The 26362-nt window shown below is 49.3% G+C and overlaps 12 protein-coding genes and 1 non-coding gene across 13 annotated transcripts; 1 reads left to right on the top strand and 12 right to left on the bottom strand.

The window, feature by feature from the left end:
- Positions 1–3409: 3409 nt before the first annotated feature.
- QC764_508090 (uncharacterized protein) lies at positions 3410–6358 on the bottom strand (the record flags this gene model as incomplete). The annotated part of the gene is made up of 3 exons (XM_062948067.1): positions 6075–6358; positions 4397–5795; positions 3410–4338 (listed from the first exon to the last, which is right to left on the bottom strand). Exons 1-3 carry the CDS (start codon positions 6174–6176, stop codon positions 3410–3412), a joined length of 2430 nt encoding a protein of 809 aa, XP_062799465.1. The 5' UTR covers positions 6177–6358.
- Positions 6359–6439: 81 nt separating this feature from the next.
- QC764_508080 (uncharacterized protein) lies at positions 6440–8668 on the top strand. The gene is made up of 3 exons (XM_062948066.1): positions 6440–7440; positions 7492–8226; positions 8299–8668. The coding sequence occupies exons 1-3, from the start codon at positions 6942–6944 to the stop codon at positions 8622–8624; spliced, it is 1560 nt and encodes a 519-aa protein (XP_062799464.1). The 5' UTR covers positions 6440–6941; the 3' UTR covers positions 8625–8668.
- QC764_508079 (uncharacterized protein) lies at positions 8668–9253 on the bottom strand (the record flags this gene model as incomplete). The annotated part of the gene is made up of 2 exons (XM_062948065.1): positions 8668–9125; positions 9178–9253. 2 exons carry the CDS (start codon positions 9251–9253, stop codon positions 8668–8670), a joined length of 534 nt encoding a protein of 177 aa, XP_062799463.1.
- Positions 9254–9539: 286 nt separating this feature from the next.
- Positions 9540–10602, bottom strand: QC764_508078 (uncharacterized protein). Its single transcript, XM_062948064.1, has 4 exons — positions 10356–10602; positions 10148–10304; positions 9946–10085; positions 9540–9846 (listed from the first exon to the last, which is right to left on the bottom strand). Exons 1-4 carry the CDS (start codon positions 10387–10389, stop codon positions 9740–9742), a joined length of 438 nt encoding a protein of 145 aa, XP_062799462.1. The 5' UTR covers positions 10390–10602; the 3' UTR covers positions 9540–9739.
- Positions 10603–11048: 446 nt separating this feature from the next.
- Positions 11049–11522, bottom strand: QC764_508077 (uncharacterized protein; the record flags this gene model as incomplete). Its single annotated transcript, XM_062948063.1, has 2 exons — positions 11049–11425; positions 11486–11522. 2 exons carry the CDS (start codon positions 11520–11522, stop codon positions 11049–11051), a joined length of 414 nt encoding a protein of 137 aa, XP_062799461.1.
- Positions 11523–11884: 362 nt separating this feature from the next.
- On the bottom strand, positions 11885–12680 carry QC764_508076 (uncharacterized protein). Its single transcript, XM_062948062.1, has 3 exons — positions 12548–12680; positions 12175–12492; positions 11885–12112 (listed from the first exon to the last, which is right to left on the bottom strand). Exons 1-3 carry the CDS (start codon positions 12663–12665, stop codon positions 12009–12011), a joined length of 540 nt encoding a protein of 179 aa, XP_062799460.1. The 5' UTR covers positions 12666–12680; the 3' UTR covers positions 11885–12008.
- Positions 12681–13174: 494 nt separating this feature from the next.
- On the bottom strand, positions 13175–14126 carry QC764_508075 (uncharacterized protein; the record flags this gene model as incomplete). The annotated part of the gene is made up of 3 exons (XM_062948061.1): positions 13175–13653; positions 13716–14027; positions 14093–14126. 3 exons carry the CDS (start codon positions 14124–14126, stop codon positions 13175–13177), a joined length of 825 nt encoding a protein of 274 aa, XP_062799459.1.
- Positions 14127–16002: 1876 nt separating this feature from the next.
- Positions 16003–16173, bottom strand: QC764_508073 (uncharacterized protein; the record flags this gene model as incomplete). The annotated part of the gene is made up of 1 exon (XM_062948060.1): positions 16003–16173. One exon carries the CDS (start codon positions 16171–16173, stop codon positions 16003–16005), a length of 171 nt encoding a protein of 56 aa, XP_062799458.1.
- Positions 16174–19180: 3007 nt separating this feature from the next.
- Positions 19181–19552, bottom strand: QC764_0083820 (uncharacterized protein; the record flags this gene model as incomplete). The annotated part of the gene is made up of 2 exons (XM_062940836.1): positions 19181–19355; positions 19411–19552. 2 exons carry the CDS (start codon positions 19550–19552, stop codon positions 19240–19242), a joined length of 258 nt encoding a protein of 85 aa, XP_062799457.1. The 3' UTR covers positions 19181–19239.
- A 67-nt stretch (positions 19553–19619) lies between these two features.
- On the bottom strand, positions 19620–20490 carry QC764_0083810 (uncharacterized protein; the record flags this gene model as incomplete). Its single annotated transcript, XM_062940835.1, has 2 exons — positions 19747–20490; positions 19620–19693 (listed from the first exon to the last, which is right to left on the bottom strand). The coding sequence occupies exons 1-2, from the start codon at positions 19781–19783 to the stop codon at positions 19620–19622; spliced, it is 111 nt and encodes a 36-aa protein (XP_062799456.1). The 5' UTR covers positions 19784–20490.
- Positions 20491–23533: 3043 nt separating this feature from the next.
- QC764_508034 (uncharacterized protein) lies at positions 23534–24558 on the bottom strand. Its single transcript, XM_062948059.1, has 2 exons — positions 23929–24558; positions 23534–23868 (listed from the first exon to the last, which is right to left on the bottom strand). Exons 1-2 carry the CDS (start codon positions 24314–24316, stop codon positions 23759–23761), a joined length of 498 nt encoding a protein of 165 aa, XP_062799455.1. The 5' UTR covers positions 24317–24558; the 3' UTR covers positions 23534–23758.
- A 112-nt stretch (positions 24559–24670) lies between these two features.
- On the bottom strand, positions 24671–24782 carry QC764_0083790. The gene has a single exon. It is a non-coding gene; the product is annotated as a tRNA-Leu (tRNA).
- Positions 24783–25088: 306 nt separating this feature from the next.
- QC764_508032 (uncharacterized protein) lies at positions 25089–26120 on the bottom strand. Its single transcript, XM_062948058.1, has 4 exons — positions 25970–26120; positions 25595–25900; positions 25487–25543; positions 25089–25413 (listed from the first exon to the last, which is right to left on the bottom strand). Exons 1-4 carry the CDS (start codon positions 25977–25979, stop codon positions 25316–25318), a joined length of 471 nt encoding a protein of 156 aa, XP_062799454.1. The 5' UTR covers positions 25980–26120; the 3' UTR covers positions 25089–25315.
- Positions 26121–26362: the final 242 nt, after the last annotated feature.

The raw sequence follows: 26362 nt of genomic DNA, 5'->3' as shown, positions 1-26362 counted from the left end.
TGCGGCAACAGGCCGCGCGACACAGACGCTCAAAGGCCATAGCTCGTCGGTCAATAGCGTCGCCTTCTCGCCGGACGGCCGGACGCTTGCGTCGGCTTCAGACGATCAGACGATACGGCTCTGGGATGCGGCAACAGGATATGGCCTGAACAACAACCGTACGCGGATTACATTTAATTGCCGAGATATTCTATGGCTGCCTGTGGAGTATCAACCGTCGTCGTATGCGATATCCGAAACGACCATCGCAATGGGCTGCACTTCAGGCCAGGTGATACTTCTAATGTTGTCAGGATATAATTCCATTTCGTTGCAGGATTTACCTTTTTTGTCCGCCGGAATGCTCTAGCTATTCATTTCAATCTTTCACTCTTTCTTGTGACGAACCCCTATCCAGAACCTCTGAAAGGGATACTCAGTTGAAGGTGCTTCTAGACAATTGTTTCGGTGCAGCTAAACAGTGCACAACAATGGCTTGTCTCAATCACAATAGTCTGATACCAACGAATGGGACTTGTATTGCACACTGCGTAACTATCTACGAGCTATCTAGTTCCTCCGTATATATAGACCATCATTTCCCTGGATCATTGTCTTCCCTCAATGATCCCGAGAGCCGGATCGTTGGATCGTCACAATGATCCAACGATCCTCTCCTTATAGGTCCGCGTCCTGTTCTCCTGATTGGTCGTCCCCTTGTCCTTTCTGATTGGCCGATCCTGTTGGGAGTCCGTATTCAAGAACGTGACATTTCTCTTTATTTTATTTCCCATAGCGTACCACAGGAAGTGGGGGAGGACGGTTTATTTTATAGGACTATTTGGCATCTAGCACTTGCGAGTTATTCCTTGATTTTCTAATCGCTTCTATTTATCAGCTAATCTTTCAGGCTAGCTGTGTGCAAATGGCTTGGCATGGGCAGACAGCTTCGACATAAGACTTTTGCCACCATACCACCAGAGTTGCCACTGATCAATATGTGTGAGCTTTCTAAGAGAAATCATGAATATAGTTACGGGAAGGTTCAGTGTCCACAATCTCATATGTAAAACCTTTCCAAATGTCACCGTTTTTGGCTCCTTGTTAGTGTCTCAGTCTCCACTGTATACTATATCCCAGGTGCCTTGTATGACGGTCTCAAGGCAGTATATTGCAACTAGCTAGGCCATTCTACGAGTACACTGAACTTGAAGAAAAGGAAAAGAGAAAGCGAAAGTTTGACAACATGAGCCTCTGACATGGCTGGGCGTGTTGGCCAGTGCGCGGTGTTAGAAGGTTATGGATTGGTGGTCTGTGCGTTCTGGAAATAGCTTCATCATGTCACGGGCAGGACAGGTTGATGACAGTCATATTCAGCTAAGCCACAGTCTGGGATCTATTCCGTCGGTTACGGGCAGGCTCTATTGTCAAGACGTAGCTCAAAGAGCTACCAACAGGTCTTACAGCAGCGAGTTGCGAAGTCATTCACGTCGCATTGGCCCGTGCTCTGCACGTGCCAAGCTCCATCACTGGATCCAAGAGGGTCACGGTGCAACCGCTGTGACAATTGTAACGGGCTGAGCCCTGATGTGAGACCTGTTGGTAGCTCTTTGAGCTACGTCTTGACAATAGAGCCTGCCCGTAACCCACGGAATAGAGCCCAGACTGTGGCTTAGCTGAATATTACTGTCATCAAGCTGTCAACATGTCCAGCCCGTGACACCGCTTTTGAACGAAAGAGCCCCGTATTCAAGCGGGAAGGGTGGCGCGTTTAAACGCTGTGATGTAAACTATGTTCCTACCAGCAAGTGACGAACAGCACGCACTTTAGAAGGGCCTGGTCGGTACCTTCACTTGTTATTGCGCTGTGGGAAACATCACGGAAGCACTAAGCTGCCTTAGTCAGCATCTAGAACATGCTCCATCGTTTCGTTCTCTTCCACCTCAGCTTCTCAGCCCCCTACCGCCGGTTTCCCGAACGTCGTCCAGATCTTACATAATTATAGCATATCGCCCCGATATCAAAGATCCCAAGACCCGATATTTGTGGCTAGGCCAGAGGGAGCAAACGACTATATACCTGAGGTGAGGGCCTGGGCTGTGCCGCAGTGATGAGCCAAGTCCAGCACAAACGCGTACGGATATTTAAGCATAATGCAGTCGTTCAGCTAAATCCTTAGTAAATTACATTCTTTATAATGGTACACAGATAATTAAAATTTCGGCTTCAGAGATCGGAGTGGTACATATCTAGATATGTAAAAAGTTATGCTTCATAATCCTTTCTCCTGAGAGCCTGAAAATACGAGCTCGATGTACCGAAGTACCTATGTTTTTTATCGCCCGTTTTATTTTCGATTTTTGTTTTCTGTCGGCGCTTATGTGCTTCAGGTCCATTGGGAGACTGAGGGGTGTGAATGTAGAAGATAGGGAGAGAAATCTTCTTCAGTTTTTGGCAGTATGTCTTCCGACATCTGCATCGGATATCCCTGGAAATGACAGTCTGGATGTGCCATTATCCCATTTCCAAGACGACTAACTTGAGGTTCTTGCGAAGAGAGCTTCGGTTATCATGTTGGTCAAACTTGACATGTTTGACAGCAAAGACATTTTGCTCTATCGTGCACCTTTCAACCAAATATGACACCCCCTCTCCAAGCCTTTCTTCCCGAAGCCGCTCCTCAAAACGATACTGCTTCAGACCGACATCTCTCGCCACTCGGGTGACTCTCTCTAGTCCGTAAGATTCTTCATGGCGTGCGGTGATTCAAGGTTTAGTGTTGAAATAGGGGTCCGGGCGAAGTTGCTGCCCCAGCTTTGGGGGCTGTAGCTCAGAGCTCTCTTCCCGGCATCTTTATTTGACTCTGGCGTTGCTGGAGACATTGACTGAACTTGTACTTCAGGAAGAATTGGTGACAGTGAAAAAGAAAAAAGAGGCCATCCCCAGTGTTATAGAATCAAAGGCGGGTGGCTATAAGCCTGCCTTGCCGCCGCAGGACCATCACATCAAGCGCCGACCGGCCCCCATCGAGGCCCCCCAAAAGCAGTGTTGTGCGGTAGTGCGTATCTGTCTGCAATATGCTGGAGTCACAATAGCAACCTTCAACCATCTATGGAGGATCGGGAGCAAGACAGAGGATCTGATAGCAAACTACCGCGGCTTTGACGATGCAGGCTGATAGTTTGGTTCTTTTTTGTTTGGAACTGACGTTACATATCTGTCTGGTAGGACAGCAAGGCGCTAGAAACCAAAGTTTGGGATGAGAACAACCTGGCTCGGGCATTTTGACTGCCTTTATTCGATTTTCTGTAACAAACAACTGCTCCTTGACCTTTCGTTGATGCATGTGCCCCTGTTCCAATCCAAAAGGATACCCCAAAAGCTTGTTGGTCCCAACAACGCCGAAAATGAAGAATCGAATGTATAACCTCATGTAAACCCCATATACTCACACGACCCAAACGGATTCCCCGGATCCAAGTTACTCGCAAACGAATAGTCAATCATCTGCGCAAACGTCGGGTCCCAAGAGTCGAATATCAAGCTATCATTCATAGCCATAAATTCCCCAGAGCCCGATTCCATTTGGTCACCACCCATTGACCCGAACAAGTTGACATTCGTATGCCCAACACCTGACGTTTCCGGTATCTGATAGCTACCTGCAGCCATTGCAGTATCAGGATGGCCCTGTGATGTATTCGCAAGCGTCGACGACGGAGAAAGGGGCTCACAGGCCCCCGCAACGAGACCAGGTTGAAGCCTGGCGCCTGAACTAGGGGGATTTGTCGAATCTTGCCTCGCGCCCTCATCAGGCTTCTCAATAAGCCATCTCGCACGTGAATGAAGCTCAATGTTAAACGCAGAACCGCTGTCGTTGATAGCCTTGGGCTTGGAAGGCGCGCAGACTCCCCCTTTTGCTTTGGCACGCTCACGAAGCAACGCCTCACTCCTCTCAAGATTGCGCACCACGGCGTTTCCCAACTCACTGCTCAAACGAGCGTTGGCCCAGATAGGAGAGAGCTGTCGAATGGCCGCAGCGACTTTCAAGAAGTCGGCTTTGCCACGAGTGCGGAACATCGGTAATTTGCTGAATTTCCATTTCCTGTATGCGACTGACAAGGAAAGCGACAGGGCATATGGCACAAACGGGAATGGGCTGAGTTTGTACGCTGATATCACATCGAGGATACGGTCTGAGGAGTGTGATCTGCGTGCGTTCACACTGCTTGGCGGTAAGTGCTGATAGCTTACGGGCGTCTTGTTGCCGTTGTCGGTTTCTGGAGGGGTAGCGAAGCGCTCGCGGGTCATTCGTACCGAGAGGACACCGATAGCGTGGTACAGGACTTCAAGTGTGGCTGTGTCATGCTGTCAGTAACAATAGAAAACTTCGGAGGGAAGACGGTGGGCGCTTGCTCAATATTATCTCTGGCTCACACTGCGCCCCAACATCCAGCGCCATCTGCTCGTACACAGGAATATCAATGTACGTCACCGTCGGCCGCGGTCGATACATCTCTATCACTTGATCCAAAACGTGAATGAGTGACATGAACAGCCGGAAGCTGGGTGGGTCATCAGGATCAGCCTTTGGTCGGTCCATGAGGTCCTCATTGTGAAACATCACTGGCCGTCCCGAAAAGGCAGCAAGTAATCGGTCCAAAGCATAAATGCACTTAAACAGCCGCTTCCCAGTCCCCGGAGGATATCTCTGATCGGCTAGATGACCTTTTCCTTGAAGCTCCAGATGAACACCGTGCGAGGCAGCAATGCTCACCAGATTCCCAAAAAGATTCAGCGGAGCAGACCGCTCGTTGACCTCCTCTGGTTGCCAGTACAGACAAGTAATCCCCATGACTTGAAGGTTGTAAACCAGTGGAAGCTCCCGGCTCCTGATGCGGGTGTTTATGAAGCTCGCCAAAGCTTGTGAATAGTCTTCATAGTCCACGGATTCTCGCACCCAACCTTTGCCATCTTGACTCCTACATCCCAATGTCAAGCGTCCGCTGACCTCCGGATCGGTCGAGATGGCTAGGCAAACTGCGGCTTGGATAGCTTCGCGTACGTTTTTGTCTTGGGGAAGATCAACAAGGGTCTCTCTGTCGAGGATTGGAAATATTGGTTGGATCTTTCGAAGGTACATGTCCCTCATGAAAAGCCATTCAGGTTCTGTGGGCAAGACTGCTGGGGCAATTTCCGTGGTGCTTCCAAGGAGCTCTTTGATGAGTTTGATAGTCGTTGCATCTCGTACTGGCACCTTGAGCCACGACCCGTCTACACGGAATGAGAAGAACCCTGTCGGCTGGTCTTCATCACCGGGGTCCCGCGTGGCTTCCGGTGATTTTGAGGTTGTTGTCGCTTCACCTGCTGGTGATGACACAGCCCACGGCGGGATAGAGACACCAGGGCGATTATCCCTCTCAACATCTGTGATCTTGGAGGCTGTACCAGATGAGTTGGAAGGCCCCGGCCAGGTGCTCATTGTGGCTTCGGCTAGAATTCCTTCCGGGTTCAGGTCCCCGAGGAATCTTGGGGCTGAATCGATAGGCGGCTGTTTTCTCTGTGACGCGTCATGACTGGAGTCGCTGCGTCCGGGTTTCTCGCGGGCGTGTGAAAAGAAGCGAAGAAGAAGCTCGGCGGCTGCGTCAGACACATCCGCGTCAGGAGGGTCTTGGGGTTTTGAGCTTAAGCGTTGGCTGGCGTGAGGCGGAGTTGGATTCTGAGGCCGTAAACTTGGCGAAGGCCTGGGACTTTCGATATCTATGATACTGGAATCTTCGACTGATTGATTCCCTGGAAGATGCCCGCAACGTTTCTGGAAAAGTTAGCCACCGTAGATAACCAAGAGTATGCCATGAAATATCCAGAGCAAGCTCTTGTCTTCCAAGCACACGTAAAGGCCAATTCAATGCATGCCTGAAGGCCGATAATCCCTGGTGCAATGTTCTCTTCATTTTTGCATCAAGCTGTCTACCATGGTCTACCATGTTGCGTTGAACCTGTCAAAGAATGGTCGAATGTGCTGTAGGGAACGGCGGCGGAGCCTTCGGATTACAGGAAAAAGAAGTAAGGAGAGATTATTGGCAGGACACACCTTTCTTTTCCTGCAGGTGTCGCAAGCCTGATGCGCCTGTTTCCTCTTGACGGGCAGGCCGGAGGAATCGGTTGCTACAAAGACAACAGGTTTGGCAGGCATGGTGAAAATGCAGCCCCACGAGTTGCAGTCCCACCAAGTGTGGAGACAGTCTGGAGAGGATTTCCGCGAGCAGCGAAGCAAAGCAGTGTCGGAGAGTGATCAATCCGGCGTCTTGCAATTGAAGCCGTCCACCGTTGAGTCCGCACTGCGTGGTAGCCGACAGACAGAGGCGGAGAGCAATTGAAGACAGCCGCTCGATTTTCGGCTGTCGGGACGTCGGGGCTTCCTTATCCGGTTAGACTGTTTCCCCGCCTTGGCGGGCTTAGCGGCGAGAAATGGATCCTCGCGCCGGAACCCTGTTTTCTGACCCCCACTAGGTGTCCCAGCCCACCACTATCCCAACTGCTTGGTTCACGCTGGAAGCCGTGCATATCATGGAAGGCATGCCCTCAACATTCGGCCCGGTTTTTAAAACCCCATAGCACTGTGGATGATAGCAGCTTCATCTATCCGCGAAATGGCAAGCCCGCCGCATCATGGCCCTGCTTTGCCATGTCTTTGTCACCTCGCCATGACGTTAGTCGCGTGAGCTCAATGACACCAAAAGCAGCAACTCCGAATGGGATGTGTGCGACCCAACCTCGAGGCTCGGGTATATTATCACGCCGTGATTATCGGGAAGACGGGATGCATTGATATCATGAAATTTTGAGTTCTACAGTCCCTCAAACACACCAACCCCCCTGGTTCTTGACCCTCGAAGTTTTCAACATCTTCTTCAGCCTCATCAACATTCCGATAACTGCTCGCATATCGCCATTCAAAATGAAGGCTGTTCTCCCTGCGAGACTCCCACCGGCAACATGCCGTGTACGACTTTCTACCCCGCTCCTCCGCTCATGTAGGCAACCACCACGGTACCAGACGCGGGGGGTCGTCTCCATGGCGTCCATGAGCCCCAAGAAACGGGAAGGAGACATCTCAGATGCTTTTGCCTCCATGTCCGGCAAGGCCCCAGAGCCTCTTCCAGATCGTTATCGCCAACTCAAACTCAGACTGGTCCAAGGCCATGAGGAGGCTGTCATCGCCAGCTGGAAGCGGCTCCTCAGCGTCCTGCAGCGTGAGAACGAGGTCATCGCACAACGTGGTCCGTCTATCGTACCCGAGATACGCTTCAGCCATCTCGAAGAAGACCTCGCCGCCTCGAAACCAGAGCTCAAGAAACGAGGTGTAGCTGTCATAAAGGGTGTGATACCCGAGGATGAAGCCAGGGCGTATAAGTACGAAATTGAGGAATATGTCCGCCAAAATCCACATACCAAAGGTACGTTCTCTGGTTGTCACGGTCTTCAAAACCGGTCCTAACACCAAGCAGGCTTCCCCTCAGATCATCCCCAGGTCCTCGAGCTGTACTGGTCCAGCACCCAAGCCCGCGCCAGATTCCACCCCTCCCTCCTCAAGGCGCAAACCACCCTCATGTCCTCCCTCTGGCACGCCTCTAATCGGAGCACACCCATCTCCCTATCCACCCCTCTCTGCTACGCCGACCGCCTCCGCATACGCCAACCAGGCGACGCCCAATTCGCCCTGGGTCCCCACCAAGACGGCGGCAGCGTCGAACGTTGGGAGGAAAACGGCTACGGCCTCGGCGGTATCTACAACCCCATCTTCCGCGGTGACTGGGAGAGCTACGACCCCTTTGATGCCAGCGGCAGATTGAACGCTGTGACAAACTTGCACGATGGCCTCGGAGCGTGCAGTATGTTCCGGACATTTCAGGGGTGGCTCTCCATGAGCAAGTCAGGGCCTGGAGAAGGGACACTGCTTGTCAACCCTCTAGTGAGGGAAACAGCTGTGTACACTTTGCTAAGGCCATTCTTTAGGGATATCAAGACACTAAACCAGCTTGGCGGTGACAAGAGGAGGCATCTGGAGGTAGACAACTGGGAGTTTACTGGCGGAGAAAAGATGACCAGTGATTTGCAAGGTGCGTCTCCAGGACATGGCCAGGAGTTCCCGGAGGGGTTACACCCGCATTTAGAGCTGGAGAGGACGATGGTGCATGTTCCCGAGGTAAGGCCGGGGGATTATGTTGTTTGGCATTGTGACAGTGAGTGGCACCTCATCTTTCCTCTAATAAGAGCACCATGGTCCCCGAGCTAACAACAATATGCTACAACAGCAATCCACGCCGTTGACAAAACCCACAACGGCCACGGCGACTCAAGCGTCATGTACATCCCCATCTGCCCCACCACCGAAGCAAGCGCACAATACGTCGCCCGCCAAAGAGCCGCCTTTCTCGAGGGTACTCCGGCCCCTGACTTCCCCGGCGGTGAAGGCGAGTCCCGTCACATCGGCCGGCCGACTGAAGATTATGTCATGAGGTTTTGTGATCCAGTGGGGGTTCAATCACTGGGACTAGACAAGCTGGTTGCCTTGGAGGGGGATACCCCCGGTGGAAAGGAAGCCGTTAGATTAGCTAACCAAGCGCTGGGGTTTATTTGAGCTGTTATTCTCATCAATGTTAACAAATTCATTATCTCTTTGCCTAACTACCCTCCAACCCCTCCATCTCCTCCTCCTCCTTCGCTTCCCTCGACGCACCACCCATGCTCAACCCCATTAATCCACCGAGGACATCATGCTCCCTTTTCCAGTCCGATTGCGTCCAGAGCTTCTCGACGACTTTTTCCTGGCCCCTGATAAACACGTCGAGATTCTGCGCCAGCATCTCGAAGAACTCTCTGCGGAGCCGGACGTCGTCGTCTTTGTCGTGGATGGACGATTGTTGCTCGAGGTGAGTGCAGATGGCGAGGTGGTTGGTGCATCCTTGGGAGAGGGTGCGGAGTTTGTGGAGATAGACGATGTCGTCAAAGGTTTCGGATGGGTCGAGGGACATGTAGGTGTCGAGGAGGCGGGAGAAGGTAGGTTGGAAGTTTTCTTGGGGGATAGTGGTGGGATCGCCGGGGGAGGAGGGGTCGGTTGGGGGGTTGAGGAGGAGGGGGCCTGGGATGTGTGGTTAGGAGGGGTTTAGAATGGGAGAGGGAGGGGACGTTACGGATCTCGTCCCAGTTGAAGGTTAGGTCTATTGGTGGTGGGGGTGTGTTTTGGACATCGGATGAGGAGACGTCCATGGTGTCTCTGTTGTCGAGGTCCATGATTTTGGTTTTTTGCGTGATATCTTGGGTAGGGAGTTTTAGTTGTTGTCTGGAGCTTGTGGGAATGATCTGGGTAAGATTGTGGGTTAAGTTGGAAAATTAACTTGGAACCAAAGACAATATTTTGTTGGCTGCCTGGCTTTTCTTGTTGACGGCTGGTGGCTTGGTATTGCGGAACGTGGCTTGACAGTAAGAGGAAGATGGAAAAAAAATTCTAGATCACGGCCAGTCGCAGTTTTCAAGGTTGTTGCAAGAACGCCCTGCATTACCTTTGTGTGTTGACATGAGACAATTGTGGCTCTTTAGTACGTGGCACAAAAAATCACAGATAAGGTATTGAAAGGTTAATACCTGGAAAAGCTCGTCTGGCTTTCTTGATGGATTTTTGAGTTGCATCGCATGCCACCCACAGAAAGGAGTGTTCTTGAGAAACAGAAGAGCGATGCTGTCTTCCAAGCTCAATCAAGCCTCGACATCGGTTTTTTCAACCCAGACCCAATCCTCCAACCCAGTGACTTCCTCCCAGTCAGGCTCCGAGTTGAGAATATCCTGGTCGCTTGGGACACCATCTGCCATTGAACAGAATCTGTTAGCTGATAAAGCTTCGATTTGATAGCGGTCATAAGATAAGATAAGGTCAAGCCCTCAGTTCAGTGTTATCAACTTACCATAATCATCCACCCCAGCAACAGCAGTCTCACAAGCCTTCTGCAGCATGCCCTCCAGCCAGGTCAAAGTAAGCTGAAAGAACTGGCGACGGATGATGACCTTCACTGGCAAGTTCCCGAATTGTATTTTGAAGACGTCCCTAAAAATGTAGGTGCATTGTCAGCTTTCTTCTTGCTAGTAGAAACATCGCCCAGTGCATACCCGCTATTGTCTCTCATCTCCTTGCAGTCACGAATGAGTCTGCGAATCGGAATCTTCTTTTCCTGATGAAGATTGACAATGAGGGCCCTGGCGGTTGACATGAAGAGTGCCGGAGGAGGGAGGTCTGCGGGACCGCGCCCCTCCATGAGGGTGGCGCCTGTTTATATTTGTTAGCAGGTCTTTGTGAGGAGATTCAAGGCGGGCTTACAGATTGGCTCCCAGTCAAAGACGTTCTTGGGCATTGTGAAGCACTATGTTGACTTGAATAGGTGGTTGGTTAAAAAGGTTTGTGGTGGTGAGGTGATGGATTAGGGTGCATATGAGAGAAAGCTTTTGAGGCGCGATAAGGAATGTATTTGATACATGAGGCAGGATGGGGTGGGACTTTATGGGAGCAACAGTTATCTGATGGGATATTCACCTGCGTTTGAGTTTTGTGTCAAAGGCAGTGACTATAATGTGGTCTGGTAGTGAACTTGGGAGCGCCACGAGCGCCTCTCATGTGACGATTGTGGACCTTGATGTCACTGGGAGCAACTTGGTATTCTACTCCTCGAAACCTGTCGCAGAGCTCTCCAGATCCAGGTAAAGTGAGTATTTTAAAGCAGAGTTGATCTTTTATTCCGGAGTCCTGCTCTTCTTTGGTCCCCATCAATGCAATCAACATGTCTACCCTTGATGAACAATCCATCCAGAAGCCTTCGCGCCACATCGGACACTGTGCTGCCAATCCAACCCTAGCACGAGGCTCCCTCAACAAGAACCCAATCATCATAGCCGGTGTCAAAGCTATGATCCTCCGCGGACGTGCAGGCATTGTCGTTGGTGGGAATAACCTCTGTACCTATTTGACATCTTTGTTAGCATCAGAACACTCCCACTGGAAAGCTCTCATGACCGCTCAGCATCGCTTACCTGGATGGCTCTCAGTCCCCTCCAACACGCCAGGATTCCCAGTCCCCTCCGAAACCCCAGCCGTCTCCATCCTCTCCTTAATCCAGCTCTGGCAAAGTCTGAAGAATGTGCGGCGGACAGCCACCTCAACCAGCATGATGTTCTCGGTCTTAGCGGTCTCGGGGGTACGGTCATCCTCAGTGGGAACATCGGCCCAGGCATACTCACTGTGCTCCAACATCTCGCGGCAGTCACGGAGCTGATCATGGAGAGAGACCTTCTTGTCCTTCCAGATTACCTCCTTGAAATAGGCGGTGGCAATCTCGTCAAAGGTGGACTGCAGCGGCATCTTCTCCGGCCCACGACCTTTCTTGAGGGCCCGCCCTGGGTATGGTTAATATGTTGGAAGAGGTATCTAGGTAGGTAGGTTTGGAGGGTGCTTACCGATCCGGTCCCAGTTGAAAATGTTTGGGAGATTCATGGCAATGACTGACTGTGGGAACGGGGGGTGAGGCAGGTGATATGTTAGGTAGGTGCCTAATGGTGTAGAGTGACTGAAGCCTGTTGTGAAATATGTGGTAAGACGAAAAACAAATGGGTAAGGGCGAAGTTGGGACGGAATTTATACATGTGCTCATGAGCGTCGAGAACCATCACAGGCCCACAAGACCGACGGCAAAACACTCATCGGAGCATCGAGATTTATTTCGTGCCACGGAGTCAGTGAACGGAATCAGGAAGCGGGCCCAACAGCCCGCTTTAAGCTCTGCAATGCCGACATTGGGGTCGTCGACACCGACAGGATTGTTCATGTTTTGGCTTTGTCACCTGGGAGGAAGATTTCCTCTTTTCATCGTCTTTTTATCCTTTGATGTGATATGGATCTATCGATAGGGCAATGGTGCTTGGTTCTCCATGTCTCGTTCCTCTCTCTTATGTGTCTGCCCTCGTTTTCATCCCTTTCCTCCTAAACCAAATCGGCCTTCCCAACCATGACCCAGTCTGCATCATCAGCATCCACGTCCCAATCGGATTCAATAGGCACAAGAATCCAGTTGGACGACAGTGACTCTGTATACATGTGGTTAGCTGCCAAGTTCCTTTTATTCCACACTCAGATGTTTTCTACACACCAGAAATCTCAGATATGCCTTGCTTCACCCTCGACATCTCGATCCAACCCAGCATAAAGGCAAAGAAATGTCTCTTGATGATCAGCTTGTTGAAGGCAGTCTCCTTCACACTGAGGGTGACACTGTCGGCGACGGAGCGGGCTGCTGACTGGTACTGCCTGTTGACTTGTTTGAGGATTTCCTGGCAGTCTTGACGCAAAGCGGCCATGGTGATTCTTTTGTTGCTCTGCATGTCCTGGATGACGTCGCGAGCGACGGGCATGAACACCATCTTGCTACCTTTGCCGGGGACAACCTCATTCATCTCGATAGCCTCCTCTACACAGAGTGTGTTAGCTGGATTTGTAAAGGTTGTTTGTTGAAGGAGACGCACCGATGGCACCCCAGTTGAAAGCGCTGGAAGGCATGATGATTATGGTGTTGTTTGTATCCTTGAGACTCGAGAAGGAGGTAGAGGTGTATTGTCGATGGAGTTTGGGAAGTGCGGGCATGAGGAGGAAGCAATGGAGATGGCAAATATATACGTGTGGTTATCATTGTGATGACTTGAGTATCGGTGGGTCTATGAGGTACAATAGTGGTTACCTTATTCACTTGTGGGGATTGGGGACAACATCGTCAATTCACTTGCTGGTAGGCTGTCAGTTGGCGCTACCTTCACCAATTCACTTGCTCAGCATCACCGCCCACTGATGGAAAGGTAAAGTGTGGGCCCAAGATTTTATCTACAATGAGGCACTGCTCCAAAGAACCGGTGGCTCCCGAGAAAACAAGCATACCTTATCTGCGTACTGAACGCGGAAGCCACAGAGGCAGTTTTTGACGATATCAAATGTGTCGTTTACTCCCAGATACCTATGCATGACAGGTGGTTGCTCAAAGAGCTCTGTTGTAAAAGGAACCTAAACAGAAGTCGTCAAGTTACTTCTTGCATTCAGGTCAAAAACAGTCTGATTTGCTGGTCTATCTCAAGTCAAGGATGTAGAAACCTAGGTATTCTCTAAGCAGAGCCAGCCTCGACAATGACCCAATCCTCATCGACATCGAAAACTTTCAAGTCCTGCTTAATGCAGAGATTCTCCAGCTTGTCTGCGAGTTCCTCCGGCATCTTCGGGAATCCATCCAGCTTCTTTGCCTTATCCAGCTTCTTTGGGGGTTCCTCCAGCGTCTCCGGGAGTTCATCCAACTTCTTTGCCTTCTTCAACTTCTTCGCGGATTCCTCGATCGTCTTTGCTTTCTCCAGCCCCTCCAGCTTCTCCAATTTCGCCAGCCTCTCCTTAGTTACCTCCAGTGTCTTCTCAGTTTCCCCCAGCTTCTTCTTAGTTTCCCCCAGCCTCTTCTCAATTTTCTCCGCCACCTTCTCAGTGTTGTCCAGCCACTTCTCGTTTTCCTTCCACATCTTCTCGGCTTCCCACAGCTTCTTCTGTGTCTTCTTCAGCATCTGCTCGGTATCCTGCAGCTTCCTCTGGAGTTCCTCGTCTACCAGGGTCGTCAGTCATGATACTCATAAAAATATCTCCGGGGTTTAACCGGACACATACCATAATCCATGTTTCTCGTGGAGAACTGGAGCCACTCCACCAGCTCGATGAAGAAGTCCCTCTGCAAAGCCAGCCCGTAGGCCACATGAATTTTGCCAGTCGGCTTTCTGTCCTTCATTTCCCGCGCACTGGCGCGCCAGTAAATGTCGTTGGCCTCGGCAAGCTTCGCTCGAGCGTCGCGGAGGAGGATAGACCAGGCGACACAGTGGCTGGTATGAAGTATTCCGGTCAAGATACGAGCAGTGCAGTTAAGAACATATTTGTCGGCGGCGTGACCCTCGGGGTATTTGTTCTTCTGGTCGATCAGCTTCTCTGTACAGGGCAGGCTATGTTAGTTTACAGGTGGCAGAGAGGTAGGGTGTCCGAGGGTGACGAACTGATATCTTTCCAAATGTAAACGTTGTCGGCCATGATGGATGAGGTGACAAGAGCAGAGGTCTTTGCTTGTCTGGAGGTTTTTTTTGTGATGGCGGGTGGCGGTCGTCCAAGGTTTTGGGATGATGAAAAGAAGAGAGAGTTGGAATGAGAAGGGTATTTCGAAAAAATTGCTGTCACGTACTTATCACCGGAAAGGAACAACTCGCAGTCTGGGCTTTCATTGTCTCAGCATTCACTTGCTCGCCAGACCCATGTGAACACTCGGAGCCCAGTTAAGGCCCGTGCCGGCATACCGCCGTAGAACAAGGCCCCCAACATTCACTTCAGGATAGAGCTGATGCTCGGCGTGGAGCTGTTGGAATAAGTTGCTCCCTACCTGGTGTGGGTCAGGCAGGTTGCTTTTAGGGCTCCTGTCCCGAGCCCTCACAGGTCGGCTAGGTAAATATTGGTCTTGTTTGCTTTTGTTCGAAGAGCTCTCGTCGGTGGCTCTGTCAGTGAGAAATATCGGCGTTAACAGGGGATCAGGATCATTCCTGGTGCACCTTCTCTTCAAGAGGGGAGGAGACAATTCGGCATCATCCAATTGGGAATTTCCAATCATACAATCGCACAGTTGCACAGTGAAGTGAGGTTGATGTCGTCGTCGACCATCAAGATTCGATCACTCATGGCAGACCGCGAAAGGGGATCAATGGGCCTTTTAAAAATCTCTAAAGGCCTGTTAACTACCAGGTATCTTTAAACACTCACCTATCGACCATCTTTTGAGGCCTAATAAGTACTTCTCAGGGTATGGTTCACAATATACTACAGCTTTTATGTGTCAATTATTTTGTGTGGTAAGGGTGCCGGATCAATACCATACCTATCCTTGTACCTTCTTTCCAATCTTGCATTTACATAGCACGGAGGTGACAAACCTGGAAGATGATTACAAAGCCACAGCAATTGCACGGTGAAGCTCTTTAGGAAATCAATGTCTTGGATTCATTCAGATACCTAACTGAAACTCCATGTGGTATGCCCTCTGCTAAACAGCAAATGGCTTCTCAATAATCGCAGATCTATTATCAACCTCGCTTGCATTAATTACCTCCCAATACTCTTCTACACCGTCAACTTGTTCCTTGAGATCAAGAATTAGGTACTATAACGTCTTTTATTAGTATACCTGTTCATGTATGTACCAGCTGAGGGAAACGTACCACAGTCCTCCACGATGCACTGAAGCTTTTTCTCATCATCTTGATTCTATTTCTCGCCATCTCTCATCTTCTCAGTAGCCTCCATCGCGGCCTCAAATTATTTCTCCCAGATGTTAGCCAACTCCTGAGGCATTGCCATGATCTTATGCATCAACTCCTGATAAATCTTCGTAAGATCCTCGAACAACAGCTTCTTCTGCAAGTGGAAACCCATCATCATGCCCTCGGTGAGGGTCTTGACTGATAAAACTGGATCTGTGTCACAATCGAGGATCATGACGAGGCGACGCTCTAAGAACATGTTTGAAGAGGGAATTCCATGGAAAGCTGCTTGTTCAAAGAGACAAGGTTAAAAACACCTATATAATACAGGCTCATGGCCTGCAAAATATAAGCGCGTAACGCATGAACTTTGTTCAAGTTCACAATTGGTGGTGGGAGACTATAGCGATTCGGTCTCTTCAAAAGAGACACGACAGCTCGAAGGTCATGATGGGGCCATAAAAATGAATATGTCTTGTAGATTTCTACTTGGCCTCGACGGCCGGGAAACTCTCAATATTATCCGTAGCGACCATTTCCCACTGCATCTCGATCCCCATTTCTTCCTTTGGAAATTTCTCCTTTGGCTGGACGAGCACTGAGGGTTACATTTCATGTCAGCTTCATCAACGTTCTTGCTCACCTTGAACGTTTGTGGCGGACTACCAAAACCTTCCAGGACCTGCTCTAATGTGTAGCTCCTCGATTCTGACCATAGCGGCCGCGAAAAAGGTTTCAAAGATCTTGGCAATGGTAGGAGGTTCGATCAATGCTATATGGTGAGATTGACCCTGCATGCTGAGAGCATCGCGACGGAGCCCGTCGATTGACATCTTATGCTTGGTGTATGATTCGTCGACAATGGTGTTGGCGGCGGCTTTGATGACGTCCCCGAGGCGTGTAATCTCTTGATCGTCATCTATAATGTCCAGACGGGCACCTGAGAGAATGTTAGTGTAAAGGTCAACAGAAGATAGAAAACAAGGTCGCACGTAGTCAGGCACTTACGGATCATGGACCAATCGAAGGCGTTCATCACTGTGACTTGTTGACGTGATTCCATTGCAAAACGAGTAAGAAGTTTATGAAATAGAAGGGAGGTAGCAATGGCCGGTAGGCTTGACGACTGTTCGTTAAGCGAAGGAAGGAAAAAAGAGCAGGAGGGTACCAAGACGGCGGAAAGCACCTAATTTGTACTCCTAGGGCCAGATAAATTCTGTCATCAGTGGGTCCATCAGGCCCGATCATTACCTGTGAGGAGATCTGATGGAGGTGATAAGGATCATCCGAAGTAAAGGTCGGCCTCTCATTATCTTTGTTCCGCGTGATCAAGAGTCAGTATTGCTCCATCATGGAATCGATGGGTAGGTATCAGACTTGAAAACCAGTGTACAGTGAAGTTGGAAAAGCTTTTCAAGTACCTATCTATACAACAAGAGAAATATACGGTAAGGGAATCAGTGTCAAGATTGCAGTTCAAAATGTGGTCAATATCATCATTCCTCCGTGTTGTGTTGATTGTTGAAATCTGGCAAAGCTTCAATTGTGAAACTGCCTTTGGAGTAACGACCCGATGTGCTCCTCTGCTAATGTCATTGAAACTGGTTTGATATAAGCGGCGGAATAAAAGTCAATGACTTACGGCAGTCCAGTCACTCTGGTGAGTCTAGCTGCAATCCTCATATCTCAGTCATACTTCTACCACTTGTTTTCGTGACATGTTGTTCTGTTGTGGGTCATGGACTCCCTCTCCATTCTCAAAGGGAATACCTTGGTTTCTTGGGCCTGCGTCACAGCATGTACGTGTGGGAGGCAGCGGAAATCATGCCAGTCACAGCTCCGCACATCTTGGGTCATATGGTTACATACAGTGAGGGACTTTGGAAGAACATATCAACAAATCTTTTGCCTATACATGCCTATCTACAACCATAGAGTATGCAATTCAATAAAGTTGCTCAGGGTCCAAAAATGAGAGCTTCTCTGCGTGGACTGCCCCGACTGTACGTCAATGTGAGAGGATGAGCCACACCCGCTTGAATTTCCATCGGCAGAGGCATTTGCAGCAAACTTTGACAAGCTTCTCAAAGGTTATCTCAGGTTTAGACCAGGTAAGCAGGCCCACCAGCCACATTTGCCAGGTGCGTGATCTGAAACTAAGATAACTAAAACGCCATGTCTGATGTACCGAAATACTTATTCGACCAATCCCGCTAATTCCGCCAACTCCAACTTCTCCATACACCTAAACCCCCAAGGTCCACCAACTCTGATTTACCACCGCTTACATAGTTGTATACCCTTTGCATCAATACAACATGGACCAATTATACTGGGACACTTTTGGCTACAAAAACGATGTGTACGACGACGAGCTCTTCTACCAGGCCCTGCAAATCATTCGACAGTGAGGGGTCATCGATTACAAGACTCGGGTTCTGTATCGTACTGCCTCCGGTGCAAAGCCTTACACTCTATTTGCCCGTCAACTTGAAATTGTCTCTTCTCAGCCATCCGCTAAGTCAGATTACCTAACCGTTAAGGTAGCCCTATCGGAGGAACTTAGGGCGGGGTCTTGGACGAGCGGTGGGACGAAAATATTTTTGAGTTAAACGACGAGATAATGCTAGAAAAGGTTCCGGATAGGCCGCGATGGCGAGATACGGGCGCCGAACTATTTAAACATTTATCTAATACGGCCGACATAAGCGACGCCGAAACTAAATAATTGGGAACGGAATCTGGTATTGGGAGCCCAGAATTTAACTTGCTTACCTTACCGCTCGATAGGAAACTTTCATATCACATCGCCAACAAATCCCACACAGGCCAAGAAACAGCGCCAGTTACGGCGAACAGCTCAAATCACTTTTGGGAAGTTATACGGAAAATGGACGGCCCTTGCAATAGGCCTGTTTGCCAACTGCGGTGACCCGAATATCTGGCTCAGACTCGCTTATTGGATTCGACGGCAAAATGAAACATGGCTTCACACGAGCAGAATTGGGTGTATTTCGCTCGACTAGGAAGAACAGATGGATTGGTAGCTATCTAGGACTTCTCCACAATGACTGCATCTTTCACTTCGTCTGCATCGATCACAACCCAATCCTCCTCAAGTTTCCGGATATCATCCGCGCACGGGATGACATCTAAAGCCTCTTGTTTGCCCTTGTGTCAAAGCTTTTCTAGGGAGTTTAATCTTACCATTGTCTGAGGTCGTCATTGTTCGAGAACTTTGATGCTAATAAATGGAACAAGCAAAAGCGGAAAGGCCGGTGTTTGTGATGGGATCAGAAAGTTTTGCTGGTAATCAAGACGATTTGGCAACTTTGTTAGATCTTGGTTGAAATGGGAAAAGGGTAGAGATCTCAAAGAAGAGAGGGAGAATATATCTTATAAGTAAACACCCAGCAATTCAGATCTCTAATTCACTTGGCTTGACCCGCCGTGTTATATTCACCTTGTCAGGGTCTTTGAGTGAGAGCGTTTTTGAGTGAATAGGGAATGTCGACATGAGTACCCCGTATCAAGGCTGAAATATGAACATGATGTTGCGATATATCATTTGCACAAGGGGCCTCAATGTGTTCGGAGGGCATATCCATGACCAAAGGGAGAGTCACCTACTACATTGTTTTATATGAGCTAGTCTTTTGATTTTGGACTGCTGCATTCTCACAGACTTGTCCCCCTGCATAGGACTCTGGGGCGGATATTCGAGTGCAATATAACGCGCAAATTCAATTGAAGCAGCTGTCACACATGGCTAAGACATGTGCCCCTGAAAAAGGAACAGTATCATCACGGTATAGAGTATAGAGTAGAAAAGACGGTTCATGCTGCACGGCCGGTGCGTCTCAGTTTATGAATTGACCTGTATCTATTTAAGCTCACCTCTATTTAGCAGCCCGCTTCTTCTTGCCCTTCTTGTATCCAGCTGCCTCCTCAACTGTAACAACGTTCCAATCATCATCCAAGTGCTGGATGGCGTCTTTAGAGGAAGGGATAACCTCTGCAATGTGTTTGTCAATTTCTGGACTCTCAATACCCTGACCGATAAAAAATACCAAATCCCTCCGCATGCTCCAGCAAACCCTCATCCTGCATGCCCTGCCTGATCACCTCCAATATGGCCGAGAAGAATTTATTGCGACTCTCAACCAGAGTTGGTGGGCTCATGTAAGCCATGTTCTTGGTTTCCTCAAGCATAGCTCGGCAGTCACAAATCAGGGAGTGAAGGGAGATGCCTCTGCCCCCATGCAACTCCTTGGTCAGATCACTGGCGAACTTCTTTGATGGAGCAGTAAAAGAACTCGTGAGCTGTTCCTGGTTTGCGGGTCAGGCGCGCCCCTGGGCGAGTGTCAGTCAGGAAAGTTGGTTGGCGGGCGACAAAGAGAACTTACAGATAGCCTCCCAGTCAAAGATGTTCTTTGAGGCCATGGCTTGATCTTCGGGTGAACGAACGCTTGAGCGGGCGTCCGAGCAAGTAGGACTGGTAGTAGCTCAAAGAAAGCTGCTCCGCGTAGCGGATGGATCAGATTTTGGAGACCTTTGAACTTGTTGTCAAAAATTGTGCTTTTTGCCTTGCGTTTGGTGAGAAAGAGGATAAGAAGATGTACTGAGGAGAGAGCAAGACAGGAAGCTGTACACAACCGGGCTCTTAAAGGGTTACTATAGCGGGTCTAGTCTGCGGTCTATTCACTTTGTGAGCAGACATGATGAGGGAATAGAAAACAGTAGGCGGAGTATCGCTCTTGGGGGTGGATTTCCATGTGAAAGTCCTTGCTGCTTTCTCCTGAAACTTATCCAATATCTGTGTAGGTGAAGCTCTGCTGAGTGAATGGCAGCCTGTTCAAGAGCATCAGAGCTTTCTGACCTATCCCTCTGCGTCAGCATCTTTACGCCTGCCTCTCTGTACTCACCCCTCTGCAGGTCTGTCTGTCGCGATAATCTGGCGTTGCGATCTGGCAACCCGGGGCTTCCGCAGCTCAACCTTCTTCCGGCCCCACTTCCGTCTTCTTCCGGTCCCATTTCACCCCGCTACGCTGGACCAAATCAACTACACTGCCGGTATGCACCCGGAACTTTCCACACAGTAAGTCGCCCAATCAAAAAAATTTAATAAATTTGGCGCTTTGCCATCCAATCCTTTTCAACAGCTCATCATCCATTTCCATATATTCTGTTACAAGCCGTCGACTCCAGGCAAGTGGTAGAGTCCCTGCCATTGATGAATATTGCCTACTTCAGAAGCCAATTTTAATTCTAGTAGCAGATAGATCTCGTCGTTCGCAAAGCTCTCGAAATCTCTCCCTCCATGTCACTCCACGTTGTCAGCCCCCAGCCAACCGCCCGGTCCCCGTGACCAAGTACCGGAGCCATTCAAGACGATGGGAAACCATGGGGGATTTCCTTGTGGAAGCTGCTTGGAATCTTTCCACATCTGGGCATATTACCTGGTTTATCTGCTATAAACGCTAGGCTGTTCTACTGGTGGTGGTGAGGTCGCAATATATTTCGCCACAGCCATGTCCCGTTGCCCAGAAGTATGCTGTGTGTTCATAGTCCTATGGCATATTCTACGTGATTGATTGACTTGGAGGTAGAAGGGATTTTAACAGAAAGAAAATGCAAGACACCTAGCAAGTTGCCGTGAATTTGTATCCTTGGAGATATCAGTATTTCTGGAATAACGCTCCATCGAAACAGCATCTACGTCATCGGGCACTCCCGACAGTGAGGCAAGATCTCCTTGACTCTCTTCTCCATCTCAAGGCGGTTAGGCTCCCTCCTGGCCCTCTCCTTCTCCATCCACTTCTCCTTGGCTTTCTGGATTTCCTCGTGATTGGCAAACGTAGCGATACCTATGCATTTTCGATCAGTTTTCTATCAACATATTCCAACATCCTGACAACGTACCATAGGTATTCTCTCCGCGCTTCATGTAAGCACGGTTGGAAATGCAAACTCTCTTCTCAAGCTGTTCACGGAAACGGCCTATAAGATGTATTAGTTGTATCTTCTCAATCCCCACCACAAGATATCGATATGCTTGCAGTGGAGATCGCCATGCAGGTAATACAAGAACATCTGCGTGGCGGCGAATCTTGCCGGCACATCAGCCTTGGAACGATCTATGCCCCAAACACAGGGCTCCTTGACCTCGTTGAACAACGCCTGGCATTGGGAAAGCAAGAGGACAGCGGGAATGCCGGCATCGCCATTGAGGGTGCCAACTAGAGCGCGGACGGCGCTCAAATGCCCACCTCATGGGCGAGGGTGCCACGACTCAACAAGGAGTAGATCTCCGGTGCTAAAGTCCAATGCTATTAGCACTGACTTGTACCCGAAAAACATCGTTGGGGATGGGTATCTTTGCATACTGCTGAGACGCCCAATCCCACGGTTCCCACCTCGGCCACTTGTGTTCCATCATGTGTCTTGTTGAGAGGCGTCAGCTGGAAATCAGCAGGAAAGAACTGGGATTCAAGAGAATAGAGTAGAACCCGCAGGTAGAGCACACAAGGAGGGTCTTTTAAAGTAGAACGACCAGCAAAGGAAGAGCATAACGTAGCAAAAAGCAGCGACCAACATCAAAGGAGAACCGCTGACAAAATTACCAGTCACTTGAACACGCATCAGCTCCACAAAACAACCTACACCACGTGTCTCCTTCCACCAAATCAGAACACACACTGTGTTTGGCCATGTGGTCTGGCATTCACTCCGAGTGCCCCACTTACAATTCCAAAACATTGCGGGCTCAATTCCCGTGGTGGGCGGTACTCTGTAGTAATTGTCGATGCCCTGGTTGCTTGACTCGTATGTTTGCTCCCTCTATAGGCCGCGCTGGGGGATGGTGGGCCTGGGGATTAAGCTGGCACGTTTTTCCTTTTTTTGTGGCGTTTTTGACTTTTCCTTTCCGTCCATGTGAAGTGCAAATAAAAGAATAAAAGAAACAGCAAAAAGGTCGTGTCAGTAACGTTTTCAATTTTTTCAAAAGGCAGGGAAAGGCCTTTTGGAGTGTCTCCAGCCCCCCAAACTGTTCAGCTACCCCAAGTTTTGCCCACCCACTCACATAGTGACGATTGTTGTTTCTTCTCTGTTTCTGGAAGGCCTTGGGGACTTGAGTGCTCTTCTCTATCCTCAAAGTCTAGCTCATCGACCATGACTGCAAGTAGGTAGCCAATATATGTCAGTATGTCTCCTGTCGCAAACTGTAGGTGCCTAAGGTGAGGTTGGCGTACGAAATGCAACTTACCTCTCGACATGAACTTCGGCCCTTGCTTCCTTCGCGTCCTGCGTGATGTTAACCCACTCCTTGTCTTCATCCCTGTCCGCTGATAAAGCTGTCAATATCAAGACCCGTTTTGATATGTTGTCTGCGCTGTACACTTGCCTTTGATTATGCGCGTCATGACGGAGTAGAATGTATACTCCCCCAAAAGCTCAACATCTTCCTTTTCCCTCTCCGCCATTTCTCTGACGGTCAAACGCTTGTGTGAAAGTCACGATTTTTCTGGTTCTGGGGCAAACAGGTGAGCTCTCTTGATACTTTGATCGATCCTCGTGCGTATGGCGTTCTTAAGATCCACGATATCCTTGAGATCATTTCGACGGTGTACTCACTGTAGTTTTTTCGTAGGTGGCAGTACCTGTCGATTGCCACGTACTGGACTTCGTCCTTGTCTAGCTTGCGGAGTTCTCCCTCGCTGTTCAAGAAGTACTTTCCCATCTGCGGCCATGGGAAAAAGTCGGAGTCGTGGGGGTACATTACCCAGTCTTCTCTGCGGGATTGAAAGGATGCCATCGTGTACAAGCGCGTGTGGTGGACTGGTGGTTGGCTGGAGTCGAGCTTGAGGAGCAAATGTAATGTCAATCATTTTTGTTGAAGATCAAGGTTCTTTTCCAATGATCAAGTTCAATTCAGGTATGTATAGTTTCAGCCTCAGTGGGAGCTTTGGCTTGGAGCGTTTTTCAGTTTGGTGGTGGAGAGCTATGGAAAGTGAGTATAACCGAAGCTTTGGGGCAATGGAGCACGTCACTCCCCGGTTTCATAGCGTCAAAAAGCTAAACAACAACTGAAGCATCGTCCGAAATGACAAGAAGCAAAGCATCATATGGAAGGTACTTGCATGTCCTACAACTGGACTTGCCAGCTTTTGTCACAAAGAATAAGGCACTGGAAACTTCAGGAGGGAAAGAATCTTAAACCCCAGAGTTTGGACCAAGAGCGCCACGCAACCTGAACACGAAAGTTCACATCACAATGATCTGTTTGATGCTGCCCTGGTCGTGTATATCGCAGCATCGCCCACCTGATTTACGCTTAAAGTCGTGATAACCTGTCTTAGTACCCGGCCAAGGCCTGGTTCCGGCAATTAGATGATCATCGCCCTCCAATCCCCAGCACCCTCATTTCTTCCCCTTCCCAAAAACCCACTCGGAAACCTTGTTCAAAACGCCCTTTCTCTTGACCCCCTCCCGCGCCATAACATCCCGGATCTCATCCAGATCGATCTTGACTAAGTATGCCACCATCGTCAGTCTTTCCACTCCCCAATTTCAAACCACATCCCACGTACCAAAATTACCACTCTGCCCACTACAATCACTCAACCCACTATCCGTGCTCTCACACCCAGGGCTCTTGCTCCCCTTCATCTTCTCAGAAATGACCTCTCTTTCCTGCGCTCTAAGCTGGACAGTCACCATACCAGTCAGGATAAAAAAGAAGGCAAACTGCAACTCAGCATCGTTACCACCCCCACCACTCTCCCTGAGCTTTCTGGCGTCTTTGAGAGCCCGCAAGGCGTCATCGAGCATTTCTTGGAGGGGGTTGCGTTTGGCAGCTTTGGTGAGGATGTCACAGGCGACGTCGGCGTAGATGCTGTCGTCGTAGATGAAACGACCCTCGGAGGTGAGGAGTTTCGGCTTGATGGAGGACCAGGGGAAGATTTTGCTGGTGGACATTGTGCCGGTGCCTGGTGAGGTTGGTTTGTGATGGTATTGTTGTGAGGTTCTCTGAAACAGGGCGGGCTGTGTTGGTGTTTGAAAGTAAGAAGGTGGAAGTCCAAAATGGGGAACAGGTATTATTCACTTGAAGAGCAAGATCTTGCTCTCGTACACCATGGACATGGTGGCGCCACCTAGAGCAACTTGCATCCATGGCGGCGCCAAGATCCACACAGATGACTTCAAAGTGTTGTACTGCCTGACAACACAAGCGTGGCGCTCCCTCTTTGGTGTTGTCGTGATCAACCTTTGATGGCCTGGGAGGTCTGTGCTGTGATGTCTATTTCCAATGCAGCAAAACATGAATCACCAGGCAACTTGGCCGAGCGGTCTAAGGCGGTAGACTCAAGATCACATCTTCCACTCAGAAATGAATGGTATTCTACTCTCGAAAGAGGCGTGAGTTCGAATCTCACAGTTGTCAATTTACTTTTGCTATGCTTTTTCCCCCTCCGCCCAAAACAACAAGTAAGGTTGAAGACTCACTCAACCATTGAGGCTTTGTAAAAACAGGTTCATTGAGCTATTCAAGAAAAAAGAAGAGCCACATTCGCCGTACTATGCACTTTGTCAATCCATACTATGTGGGCCGCTTTTCCCCACATATAACCCTAACCCTCCCATCTAAACTCCTATTCTAGGGATGCATCTATCAACAGGCCTCACGTTGAACCATCTTCAAACACATCGTGCAACGGCGAAAACAATTTAATTTTTCCCAAGAAATAGGTTTTCATGGGCAATTTCATATAGGTATTTAATTTTTTAATAATTAAATATCATGGGTAGTATGGCTATAACGATAGTGGTTGTAGATGTATGTCTTCCTTGACTTTTCAAGTAGCCCCACGCTAGTGCGGATTGACAAAGTGCATAGTGCGGCGAGCCTATCTGAAAAAAGAAGCTTGACTAAAACGTTCTTCTGCGCACACATAATTCCACCCGATCACGAGAATGCTACAGTCTATGTTGAGCGCTGGCCAGACCGCTTGCACGGCTGCCTAAGGTAATCTGCACCCACTGGTCATCCAAGTCTCTATTTTCGTCAACCATCTCTGTAGACATCACTACAGTCAGCGAACCTCCTTCCGACTTGACAGCCCAAAAAGAAAAACACCAGATTCCTACCGTAATCATCCTCCCAACTCTCCTCATCAACCGGAGTCTTCAACTTCTTGATTTTTCCTATGCAAATCATTAGAAAACTTCCTCAGACGCAGAAAAGATTGATGTTACCCTCCAAAACCTCGATCAAAATCTCATAAAACCTGCACTTTTCCTCGTTCTCTTCCCTTTTCTTGGAGCTTGTCCTCTCAGCAGATTTTCTATCATTGGCATCGGTACTCTCGGACCAATCTTTCGCCGCAAACTCAGCAGCGCAACAATGGGCCTGTGCCTCGAGGAGCATCCCTTCAAGAAGATCCTTATTCCATCGGACCACGCTTGCGATATTGTTGGCTACATGGGCGTATTGCTCGTGAGGCGGGATTGTTGAGGGGAGTTTAGCGAGGCGGTCGGTGATGGTAGGCCAGTGAAGTTTTGCTGTGATCATCAAAAAGAGGGGTGAGTACTAGTTGTTGGAAGATGTTTAGCAAGGTCATGTGTACTTACGCATGCTCATCTTGATGGAGGTAGTCAGTTCGAATCGAGATGGTGGTTTTGGTTGTGTTGGTGACTGACTGGATGTCCAAAAAGATGTGTCAAAAAATGGAAAAGGTTTGTGCGAAACATGAGAGACGGTTTGACGTGAAATGAGAGATTGTGGAAAAGTCTATGTCGAGGTGGAATGCGCTAGTGGACGGTGGGCGTTGAACTTAGATATGCTCAAGCCACTGCCCCCAGGTGGTGCCTAAGCGTAGCCCGTGGAGGTTATTCTCATGTTTTGGTTTGAGCCATAGAAATAACTCCCTTGGGCACCCCAGGAAGGACACGAACAGCTATCAGCACCACAACACATGCCGCACCTACATGCCCCGTCCCTTTGCAAGTTGGTATTTGTCAAGA

The sequence above is a fragment of the Podospora pseudoanserina genome, chromosome 5 (assembly GCF_035222485.1).
Source record: "Podospora pseudoanserina strain CBS 124.78 chromosome 5, whole genome shotgun sequence".
NCBI classification, from domain to species: domain Eukaryota; kingdom Fungi; phylum Ascomycota; class Sordariomycetes; order Sordariales; family Podosporaceae; genus Podospora; species Podospora pseudoanserina.
This window is presented reverse-complemented; position numbering and strand designations above follow the sequence as displayed.

What these genes read in the sequence shown, in the direction of transcription:
- QC764_508080 (XM_062948066.1), top strand. Translation starts at nt 6,942, where the DNA reads ATGAAGGCTGTTCTCCCTGCGAGACTCCCACCGGCAACATGCCGTGTA. An exon ending in CCAAAATCCACATACCAAAG is followed by an intron (nt 7,441 to 7,491) that starts GTACGTTCTCTG and finishes AACACCAAGCAG; the next exon opens with GCTTCCCCTCAGATCATCCC. An exon ending in TGTTGTTTGGCATTGTGACA is followed by an intron (nt 8,227 to 8,298) that starts GTGAGTGGCACC and finishes ATGCTACAACAG; the next exon opens with CAATCCACGCCGTTGACAAA.
- QC764_508078 (XM_062948064.1), bottom strand. Translation starts at nt 10,389, where the DNA reads ATGCCCAAGAACGTCTTTGACTGGGAGCCAATCT. An exon ending in GAGATGAGAGACAATAGCGG is followed by an intron (nt 10,086 to 10,147) that starts GTATGCACTGGG and finishes CTACATTTTTAG; the next exon opens with GGACGTCTTCAAAATACAAT. An exon ending in TGCTGGGGTGGATGATTATG is followed by an intron (nt 9,847 to 9,945) that starts GTAAGTTGATAA and finishes GTTCAATGGCAG; the next exon opens with ATGGTGTCCCAAGCGACCAG.
- QC764_508076 (XM_062948062.1), bottom strand. Translation starts at nt 12,665, where the DNA reads ATGCCCGCACTTCCCAAACTCCATCGACAATACACCTCTACCTCCTTC. An exon ending in TTTCAACTGGGGTGCCATCG is followed by an intron (nt 12,493 to 12,547) that starts GTGCGTCTCCTT and finishes CACTCTGTGTAG; the next exon opens with AGGAGGCTATCGAGATGAAT. An exon ending in AGGCATATCTGAGATTTCTG is followed by an intron (nt 12,113 to 12,174) that starts GTGTGTAGAAAA and finishes ACATGTATACAG; the next exon opens with AGTCACTGTCGTCCAACTGG.
- QC764_508034 (XM_062948059.1), bottom strand. Translation starts at nt 24,316, where the DNA reads ATGTCCACCAGCAAAATCTTCCCCTGGTCCTCCATCAAGCCGAAACTC. An exon ending in TGGGCAGAGTGGTAATTTTG is followed by an intron (nt 23,869 to 23,928) that starts GTACGTGGGATG and finishes TGGCATACTTAG; the next exon opens with TCAAGATCGATCTGGATGAG.
- QC764_508032 (XM_062948058.1), bottom strand. An exon ending in TTTGATCGAGGTTTTGGAGG is followed by an intron (nt 25,544 to 25,594) that starts GTAACATCAATC and finishes TGATTTGCATAG; the next exon opens with GAAAAATCAAGAAGTTGAAG. An exon ending in GAGTTGGGAGGATGATTACG is followed by an intron (nt 25,414 to 25,486) that starts GTAGGAATCTGG and finishes TGATGTCTACAG; the next exon opens with AGATGGTTGACGAAAATAGA.